This window comes from Bison bison, unplaced genomic scaffold (assembly GCF_000754665.1).
Source record: "Bison bison bison isolate TAMUID 2011002044 unplaced genomic scaffold, Bison_UMD1.0 scf7180017864379, whole genome shotgun sequence".
NCBI lineage: Eukaryota > Metazoa > Chordata > Mammalia > Artiodactyla > Bovidae > Bison > Bison bison.
Window position 1 is genome coordinate 2,472,120 of NW_011494951.1, and position 11,309 is coordinate 2,483,428.

Below are 11,309 nucleotides of genomic sequence, written 5' to 3' on the forward strand. Positions count from 1 at the left end.
AGGCCTGGTGTGCTGCAGTTCATGGGTTCGCAAAGAGTTGGACATGACTGAGCGACTGAACTGAACTGATCCCCATAAAATGTCTACAAAAATGCACATTGACTGCCTTCTCCAGAATGCACGCCCCAGTGTCTTCACCTGACTCACTCAGTTGGTAGAGCATGAGACTCTTAAGTGAATCACAAAGTGATTTCCCTGATGGGCCAGTGGTTGAGAATCCAGCTTGCAGTTGGGGGATGACACATGTTCAATCCCTGGTCAGGGAATTAAGATCCCACATGCCGTAGGGCAATTAAGCCCACACACCCACACCAAAACTACTGAGTCTGCTCATCACAGAGAGGATCCTGCATGCCACAACTGAGACTCAATGCAACCAAATAAGTAAAATTTTTAAAAAATAATAGAATAAAATGAATGACACAGTAGAAAATCCCTTAGACCAGAAGTCCAAAGATTTAGGTTCTTTTATCATCTTTGCTACATGCTGTTGATCAGACATATCCTCTCTGAATCTCTTTTTCACCTGCAGTTGAGAGCTAAATAGTTGATCATTTAAGCTACTGCTTGGGGGTGCTGTTATGCAGCAAAAGCTAACTGATACCAGTCACCTGCAATGTTTTAATCTCTTTTTCAGGAGATCTTAAGGAAATTTGGAAAATCAGTAATATCCATTTAATAATTAGGATGGATACAGAAGTATTTATTATTGTTGGTACAGTCTTACATGTGTGAAATGTTTCTTACCAAAAAAGAAATCTGGCTATGAGCATAGAATAGAAAACAAAAGCCAAGTAACCAAAGCGATCAAGGGGGAGTGAAAGTCAAACATATATTAAAAGACTTTCTCAAAAAATCAAATTAAGGATGCAATTGCAATTTAGCCCAATTTTCATAGGACCCATACAGTTGCTCTTTTCCTCTTGATTCATTGTCAAAGGGACACGATCCATCTGGAAATGCCTGTAGTTCTGCTCACTGTCCATGTAGGAGATGGTCAGCTTTCTTTCTTGGATATACTGCTAGAAGTAGTCTGTCCAGCTCCCAGTATTACCATTATTATTGAAGGAGGAAGAGGATGGTGAGGAGGGAGAATATCCCATCAAGAGTTAGTATAGTGGGACTGCTCTGGTGGTCCAGTGGCTAAGACTCCACGCTCCCAAAGCAGGGTGTCTGAGTTCAATCCCTGGTCCAGGAACTAGACCCCACATGCCACAACTCAGAGTTCACAAGCCACAGCTAAAGATCCCACGTGCTGCAATTAAGACCCAGTGCAGCCAAACAGATAGATTAACAATAAAAAAATCCATAAAAATAGAGTTAGTATAGTTTAACACTTCAGAGTCCAAACTCTGAGGCCACTCTGTGTGGTTCAAATCCCCCATGAGCCGTGTGACTTGGGGCAAGTTACTGAAGTTACTCAATCCATTTGTGTCTCAGTTTCCTCATCTGTAAAACGAGGAAAACAACAGAACCGGCCTTACTACTGAGCCTGCGCACTTCAGAGCCCGCCTGCCACAACCAGAGAGCCCGCGTGACAAAACTAGAGAGTCTAGGCCCCCAGAAAGATCGGGCACTGAAAAGAGAGATTCCATGGAAAGCAACAGAGGCCCTGCATGCAGCAACTAAGATCCAACACAGCCAAATAAGTAAATAAAAAAAAAAAAATACCTGCCTCACGGGCTTGTTATGAACATCAGATAATCTGACACTTGTAAAGTGCTTAGGGTTTGTGTTTTGTAAAATGAGAGTGTCTCTGCTGTAGTGAAGTGTGGTAGATTGTAAGCATGGCCACACACGCTTTTCATTCCTACCTGCCCATCTAACTGCTATGTAACTCTCTACTCCAATCATCAAGAAATGAGGTTTATTTCTCCATCTCTTGAAACTGGCCTTGGCCTTGTGACTTGCTTTGGCCAACAGGACATTAACAAAGGTGATGCTTGAAAAGTGTGTGCAGCACTTTGGGATCTGCTGCTCTTGGGAACCTTGTGACCACTTCACAGTGAATGAACCTCTCTAGCCTGCCTAACCACGAGGGACAAACAGTCTGGTCATCTCCACTGCCCCAACACTGGACACTGGCCAATGTCCAGACATGTAAATGAGGCCATCCCATGCTAGCCAGCACCAGCTGACCCTCTAGATGAACACAGATGTGTAAGCAGCACCAGTAAAATCAACCCTCCTGGCTGTGACCGAAAGAACCACTTTAGCAACACAACAAATTTTGCGGAGCAACAATTGTTTATTGTTTCAAACCACTGTATTTTTGGGACAGTTTGGTACACAGCAAAAACTGATACACTAAGGAAGTAAATGGGACCTCTTATCCCCTTAGCTGTGCTCATTCCAGAAACTTGATGTGATTGATGAAAATACTGTTCTGCAAACCTTGTCTCACTCTCCACCCCTCACCAAGGGGCAGAGTATATTGCTCTGACACACTGACTTTGGGCTTGTCCATTTGACATGCTTTGGCCCGTGGAACGTGAGCAGACACAGTGCCCCTGGAGACTTTAGACAGGCTGTGTGGTTTCCCTTGACTTTTGCCTTCCTACTGTCAACATAAGAACATGCCCAGAGTTGCCAGTAGAATGACCAGCAAAGCTGAGCAGACTCAGAGACCAGCCCCACCAGTGTAAATGCCCAGGCAGAGCCATGCTGGCCGACCCACAGACATCTCAAAGAAGAAAGTAGATGCTTCTTGTTCTGAATTGCCTGGTTTTGAGCTGGTCTGTAACAAGCATCATCATAGCATTAGCTGGCTGATAACTGGGCTGTCCTTGACATCCCTTTCTCTCAGCACCCACCTAGCTGGTCAGCATACCTATGGGACATTCTTATGATGGTAATGTGTAGGCGACTGGTCACAGAAGCTTATGACTCAGGAGAAGGAACTGGGAAGGGGCAAGAATTGGTATCACTTGCATTCGTTAGTCATGCCAATGTGATCTGGATAAGGTTATGGATCAGCAGGTGGAGCAAGCAGAGAGGGACTTGGGGAAACCCCTACAGGGTGGAAATTCTGAGCGGATGGGCCAAGAAAAGTAACTGATCTGAGTGGGGCCTGGGTGCTGAGCAGCTTGCCTAATCCTCATGGTATAGATCCTGGAGAACCTGCTTCAGCCCTTCTCTAGCACAAACCCGCTTGTGGTTTGCTCTGAAACTACAACCTCCCCGGGCTGCAGCAACTGTGGCCGAATCTGAGCTGGTGTCCAGGTCTAAGAGCCCAGTCTGGAGGTGAGGCGGGTGGTTCTCCAGGTGTAGAGCAGGGCCCTGGGCCCTGAAGCAGTGTCCTGACCCTTTGGGGTTCAGCGGGCTAGAGCGCTGGGGCAGGGCACAGGCTGTCTGCTCTCTCAGGGAACCAGAGGTACCGATCTGGAGCCTGATTCTGAGACTTATTCCGAGGTTAGAATTGAAGCTGTAGCTCTGAGGGCACCAGCGAATCATCACTTCCCACAAGCAATGGTAGCACTGAGCTTGGGGCAACTAAAGCAAGGTCAGGGCATCGGAGGCATCCAGTATATGGCCAGCCTTATTGAGAAGCCTGGGCTTCTCTGGCTCAGATGGCAAAGCGTCTGCCTGCAATGCGGGAGACCTGGGTTTAATCCCTGAGTTGGGAAGATCCCCTGGAGAAGGAAATGGCAATCCACTCCAGTACTCTTGCCTGGAAAATCCCATGGACAGAGGCACCTGGTAGGCTACAGTCCATGGGGTCACAAAGAGTCGGACACGACTGCGTGACTTCACATTCATTCATTAGCGAGAAGTGACTTAGAAACTGGGTAAACAGGAGCTGGGGGGCTGAGGGGGCGGGCCTTAAGACCTGAAGTTGAATAGATCATACAAGCCAGGAAGGGACAGGTTTGGAGCACACTGCTTGTGAGTTCTGTGAATTTGCCAAGTTATACTACCTCTCTGTGCCTTGGTTTATCCATTAAACAGGAGACAATGTGGGTACCTACCTCCCAGATTTATTGTCAGGATGAAGTGAGCTAATATCTGTAATATTTCAGAGCAGTGCATGTCACACATGATAACAACTGGAAAACGAAATACATTTATATCTTCACATCTCACCTTACATGCCACTTCTGCAGGGAAGTCACTGAAGACACACCCCTCCCCCAAGACAAGGCCAGGTTCCCCTTCTATATGACCTCACAGTACTCTGTATTTCTCCTTCACCGCAGTGATCAGAAATACAACTAAATAACTAATCATCTCACTCTATCCCAAAGAAAACAGAAGCTTTATGCTGTTCGAAACCACTTCCTCATTAAGGGCTGCTGTACTTTAGCACCCAGCACAGTGCTTGGCACATAACTGTTTCTCAGTAAATATTGTTGAATAAGTGAGTGAGTGAATGAATGAAAGGGGATTGTGTCTTCTGAATACCCAGCACAGCCTGGGTATGTGGCACGGCCTGATGCAAGAGCTACTCCTTAGATGACGGGTGTGTTGAACCTTGAACTTCACTTGAACTCTCAGGAGAGTCCAAAACTGAGATGACTCTCTTTCGTTTAGTCCAAAGCTAAAATGGGACATGGGTTTTAGCACCACAGAGGTGTCAGTTACAGCCACGGGAAGCTGATGCAGGTTCATTAAGAAAAGGATCAACCAGGGGATGGCACAGACACTGGCCAAGGAGAAGAGACGTGCTGCTACAGATCCTGGTGTCCCTGGCTCTCCTTTTGACCCCTTTGGATCCCTTTTGTTTCTGGGTCATGAGGGGGAAGCCTGAGATGCGGAGAAGGCTGGCGTGGTGGGCTGCAGGTGGCTGGCTCAGTGCATTTGGCTGGCTCAGTGGAGAGGTTCTTTCCTAGCAGACAGGGAAACATTGCACTAGGTTAACAATGGGTGCAGCCTCACAGGTGCAAAAAATGGCTCCATATCAGCCCTGAGCGCTGAAGAGCACGTGGGGTGAGGAGCAAGTGTTGTCAAGAAAAGTCCTGGGAACAGCCATGTTTGAGAGATTCACAGAAGAATAAATTCCTGGGAAGGAGATTGAGCACAGTGGAGCAACGCAAGGGGATTTTGCGTTGAACACAGCTCAATGCCTTTTTCTTGGATTTTGCTCTAAAAATCCAAGAACACTTCTGGAAAAGACTGGTCACTAGAGGTAATCTGTCTGCCATTTCAGGGGCTTCCCAGGTGGCGCTGGTGGTAAAGAGCCTGCCCGCCAATGCAGGAGACATAAGAGATGCAGGTTCGATCTCTGGGTTGGGAGGATCCCCTGAAGGAGGCCATGGCAACCCACTCCAGTATTCTTGCCTGGAGAATCTCATGGACAGAGGAGCCTGGCAGGCTACAGTCCATGGGGTCGCAAAGAATCGGACACGACTGAAATTGACTTAGCACACACGCCAATGCAGGAGACACAAGAAATGCAGGTTCAGTCGCTGGGTCAGGAAGATCTCCTGGAGGAGGAAAATGGTAACCCACTCCAGTATCAGTTCAGTTCAGTTCAGTCGCTCAGTCATCTCCGACTCTTCGCGACCCCATGAATCGCAGCATGCCAGGCCTCCCTGTCCATCACCAACTCCCGGAGTTCACTCAGACTCACGTCCATCGAGTCAGTGATGCCATCCAGCCATCTCGTCCTCTGTCGTCCCCTTCTCCTCCTGCCCCCAATCCCTCCCAGCATCAGAGTCTTTTCCAATGAGTCAACTCTTCGCACGAGGTGGCCAAATTACCGGAGTTTCAGCTTCAGCATCATTCCCTCCAAAGAAATCCCAGGGCCGATCTCCCTCAGAATGGACTGGTTGGATCTCCTTGCAGTCTAAGGGACTCTCAAGGGTCTTCTCCAACACCACAGTTTAAAAGCATCAATTCTTCGGTACTCAGCCTCCTTCACAGTCCAACTCTCACATCCATACATGACCACTGGAAAAACCATAGCCTTGACTAGATGGACCTTTGTTGGCAAAGTAATGTCTCTGCTTTTGAATATGCTATCTAGGTTGGTCATAACTTTCCTTCCAAGGAGTAAGCGTCTTTTAATTTCATGGCTGCACTCCAGTGTACTTGCCTGAAAAATTCCATGGACAAAAGGAGGCTGGTGGGCAACAGTCCATGGAGTCGCAAAGGGTCAGACACGGCTGAGCACACACATACTGCATCAAATACTACAGTAGCCCCAAGCACATGGAAGATCAAAAGCCGTCCACTGCGGACACAGATATGGAACTGGTGACAGCCCTGGAAATGACGTCAGAGGGAAGATGCTGAGGGTCTCCGGACAGTGATTCACTGCAATGAGTGAGAAATGAAGTGGATGCAGATGTATCTAATCCTTCCTTAGGAAAAATCGGGTTACTTGGGCAGAGGGGGCCACCAGTGTCAAGAGAGTGCCTAGCTATTTATTAATTTACATGTTTGTTTATGAAAAGTGAGACCCAAGCATCCTTGAAACAGATGAAAGCGCCATTAGGAATGAAGTTGCTGACAATATTGAAGCAAAAATCATGAGTGAACTTGGGTAATAAGTTAGCTGTTATTTGCTGTCTGGAGGGAAGGTAAAGCCAAGGCAAGGAATATACTCAGTTTTCAAAGATGCATCATTCACAAAATCGATTCAATTCCAAGACACAAGGATGTGCTTATTAAGTTACTAGGTCCTGAAAAGGGGGGATTTTTCATATGCTTCATTCTCAGAGCCCAAGGTAATAAAATGAGTAATAATCAACCAAGCAATAAAAAGTACCAAAGGCATTGAGGGTCACAAAAATAATGCCTGGATGAGAGTGGAACAAATGAGTAGGGAAAAAAGCAATGAAAATAAATTTACAAGATACTGCTAAATAGGGGCTTAGAGGAAGAATACATTGCTCTAAATATCCCTATAGTCAAAATAAGGTATCTGAAGCATTAGAAAAGATGTCCGGGCTTTAGTTTTAAAAAATATAGAAAGTAGCCAGCCAAAAAAGAAGAGGGAGATAAAAATCTAAAGCAGAAAAAAAAATTGGAAAAACACAAAAAGCAGATCTGATAAACATCTAAGTACATGCTGAGAGAAACACAATTCAAAGTATTATCTCTGCGAGTGATCTCAGAGAATATAAAGGGTGGTTGACAAAATTAAAGTAAGAACAACATGGCCATCACTTATGTATCAGCTCCTATAACTATCTTAAGGGCTTTCCCCCAATGGCTCGGCAGGTAAAGAATTCGCCTGCAATGCAAAAGATGCAGGAGACTTGGTTTGATCCTGTGTTGGGAAGATCCCCTGGAGAAGGAAATGGGAACCCGCTCCAGTATTCTTGCCTGGAGAATCCCATGGACAGAGGAGCCTGGAGGGCTACAGTCCATGGGGGTCACAAGAATTGGACATGACTGAGCGACTAACACACACACACTTCTAAGGAAGCTAAAGCTCAGAGAGGATAGGAATTTTCTCATAAAGGAAGCAGTTTTCTCTACATCTGATTGTCTCTGTTAGAAAAGACACAAAGCAGAGAAAAGTGAGGGAAAAAATGTGAAGGGCAATGATGATGAGCTGACAGCCCACATTTTTAGGCACAGTTCAAAGTGATCATTATAAAAATCTATTAGAATTCAGTCAAATGCAAAAAATGAATGATAAACGTTTGAATTGTCATACCTTAGTGTCTTCTTCAGACTCTCCAGGCATATCTACTTTGTACCTTATTCTCCACCCCAATTATTTCATTAAATCTTTTTTTTTTTTTTTTTGGTCATGCCATGCACCTTGCAGGATCTTAGTTCCCTGAGCAGGGATTGAACCCAGTCCTTTGGAAGGGAAAGCACAGAGTCCTAACCACTGGACCACCAGGGAATCCCCACATTAAATTGTTATACAGTTCTGAGAATGGAATTTTTATTTATTCCTATTTAACAGGTGTGGGCTTCCCTGGTGGCTCAGTGGTAAAGAATCTGTCTGCCGATGCAGGAGACACGGGTTCAATTCCTGGGTTGGGAAGATCCCTGGAGAAGAAAATGGTAACCCATTCTAGTATTCTTGCCTGGGAAATTCCATGGACAGAGGAGCCTTGTGGGCTACAGTCCATGGGATTGCAAAGAGTTGGATGTGACTTAGCAACTAAATAACAGTTTAACAGATGAGAAAATCTAGAACTGGAAAAGTGAATGACCTGCTTCTAAGACACTTCTAAGTGTCTTACAGCAAGTGAGGGTTAGGGCTGGGACTCACCCTGATGTCTAGTGTTCTTATATCATAGAATTTTTTTTTTTAAGTTAAATCTATTATTTCTATTGGTATAATTCGTACACCACCAGAAATTCACCCTTCTAAAATATATAACTCAGTGATCTTCAGTATTTTCACAAGGTTGCACAATCCTCGCCACCATCGAGTTCCGGGACATTTCACCACCCCAAACAGAAACCTGGTCCCCGTCAGCAGTCACTCTCCTCCCCCCACCCCTGGCAACCGCTAACTCACATTCTGTTCCTGTGGACGTGCTTAGTCTGGACATTTCATATGAATGGACTCATAAATACATGGTCATTTGCACCTGGGGCTTCCCTGAGAACCCAGCTGGTAAAGAACACACCTACAATGTCGGAGACCTGGGTTCAATCCCCGGATTGGGAAGATCCCCTGGAAGAGGGAAAGATTACCCACTCCATGGACCTGGAGAATTCCATGGACCGTATAGCCCCTGGGGTCACAAAGAGTCGGACACGACTGAGCGACTTTCACTCAGTCACCCCATGTGCATCTGGCTTCTTCCACTTAGCAAAATGTCTTCAAGTTTCATCCATGCTATGGCAGGTATGTCAAGATTTAAGAGTCAGGAGACAACTTAGACATCTTCTACCAAGTCCTCTTATTTTACAGATAGAGAAACAGAGGCCTGACTCAGCCCACATATTTAGTGACACCCAAGTCCTCTCCCTCCTAATCCTGTATTTTTTCCTACCATGCTACAACTACCAAGAGATTCCATAAAGAGATGAAAAATATCATATTAATTAAACATGTCTGATGTTAGTAAAAACATAGGTAAGAAAACCCGATATTTTATGAAAGGCTTTCCATTTCTGTAAGTGAAATTCTCTCAGTTGTGTCTGACTCTTTTAGACCCCATGGACTATACAATCCAAGGGATTCTCCAGGCCAGAATACTGGAGTGGGTAGCCATTCTCTTCTCCAGGGGATCTTCCCAGCTCAGGGATCGAACCCAGGTCTCCTGCATTGCAGGCGGATTCTTTACCAGCTGAGCCACTAGGGAAGCCCATTTCTGTAAGGAATCCCATAAATCAATGACTTGATGTGACACCTGAATAGCACCTGATGCGCATGTAGGGAAGCGCCATAGCTGCCACAGCATATTATGTGACTTAAAGTTAGATTTTACTTTCTATGTATAAAGGTAAATATTGAAACATAAGGTTGGAATTACCCGTAGTGAAAGTTCCAAGTTTTCTCCTCCCCACAGATTCATGCCCTTGTCGTACTGTCCAATTTCATTAAAATAATGCCTATTTATAGCAAAAATTCCTCCAGCCATTGCAGGTGACCTACAAAGGACACACAGATATTAGATTAATTCCCTATGTGCAGGCGTTATGGATTCTGGCCAAAGTTATATTGAATATAGTGATAACAGTTAAAAACTAGGAAACACCCATGTTAGCTTCACAATTATCTTCCGATACATTGAAGTATGTACTCATTTCATTCTAATGACAGCCCGTGATGTTATTCCCCAGACTTACAGAGAGAAATAAGGTTCAGAGAGGTTATATAACTCATAGAAGATCACACAACTCTAGCTAAATTAAAATAGAGGCAAAGATGAAGGACTGCCAGGCTATATGGTGTTCGGAAATTGACTTATATAGTTTGTGAAACAAAGAGGATAACATTAAAGGAGAAGTGAGCCTGCAATCAAAGTTATTAGAAAATGTGGGAAGTGATCTGGAGAAAGTCTCTTGAGAAACAGCCTCATAAATGTAGCTAGAAGCCCTAACAATGAGGTCATTCTCACATTTAGAAATTATTTTCCAAGACTAATATCCAAGGAAAATGACCTTCTCCTCAACCTATAAAATTATAGACAGAAGCCCTTGGATAAATATTTTATATATGAATTTGGCAGACATTGACTTTTTCTGGGCTATCCACAGTGCTAGTATTCTGATCGTTGATCAACATGCAACTCATTCCTGAGAATCATGTCTACATTTTAAAGTTGGACAGCTGAAATCCAAGGGATGCGAAACATGTGGTATTCTGCACTGGGATGTGATGCTCAGTTCAGTTCAGTTCAGTCGCTGTCATGTCCAACTCCGTGTGACTTCATGAACCGCAGCATGCTAGGCCTCCTTGTCCATCACCAACTCCCACAGTCCACCCAAACCCATGTCCATCAAGTCTATGATGCCATCCAACCATCTCATCCTCTGTCATCCCCTTCTCCTCCTGCCCTCAATCTTTCCCAGCATCAGGGTCTTTTCCAATGAGTCAGCTCTCCGCATCAGGTGGCCAATGTATTGGAGTTTCAGCTTCAACATCAGTCCCTCCAATGAACACCCAGGACTGATCCCCTTTAGGATGGACTGGTTGGATCTCCTTGCTGTCCAAGGGACTCTCAAGAGTCTTCTCCAACACCACAGTTCAAAAGCATCAATTCTTCTGCGCTCAGCCTTCTTTATAGTCTAACTCTCACATCCATACATGACTACTGGAAAAATCATAGCCTTGACTAGATGGACCTCTGTTGGCAAAGTAAAGTCTCTGGTTTTTAATATGCTATCTGCTGCTGCTGCTAAGTCGCTTCAGTCGTGTATGACTCTGTGCGACCCCATAGATGGCAGCCCACCAGGCTCCCCTGTCCCTGGGATTCTCCAGGCAAGAACACTGGAGTGGGTTGCCATTTCCTTCTCCAATGCATGAAAGTGAAAAGTGAAAGTGAAGTCGCTCAGTCGTGTCCAACTCCCAGCAACCCCATGAACTGCAGCCTACCAGGCTCCTCCACCCATGGGATTTTCCAGGCAAGAGTACTGGAGTGGGGTGCCATTGCCTTCTCCAATATGCTGTCTAGGTTGGTCATAACTTTCCTCCCAAGGAGCAAGCGTCTTTTAATTTCATGGCTGCAATCAACAACCACAGTGATTTTGGAGCCCAGAAAAATAAAATCAGCCATTGTTTCCACTGTTTCCCCATCTATTTGCCATGAAGTGATGGGAACAGAGGCCATGATCTTTGCTTTCTGAACGTTGAGCTTTAAGCCAACTTTTTCACTCTCCTCTTTCACTTTCATCAAGAGGCTTTTGAGTTCCTCTTCACTTTCTGCCATAAGGATGGTGTCATCTGC

At 45.2% G+C, this 11,309-nt stretch overlaps 1 protein-coding gene across 1 annotated transcript in view; it reads right to left on the bottom strand.

Moving 5' to 3' along the window:
• The window catches only part of GALNTL5 (polypeptide N-acetylgalactosaminyltransferase-like 5), a 56,396-nt gene that overhangs the window by 5,324 nt on the left and 39,763 nt on the right, over positions 1–11,309 (bottom strand). Inside the window, exon 8 of the mRNA XM_010857232.1 lies at positions 9,393–9,510. Within this exon, the coding sequence (XP_010855534.1) occupies positions 9,393–9,510 (118 nt within the window). The remainder of the gene's footprint in view (positions 1–9,392; positions 9,511–11,309) is intronic.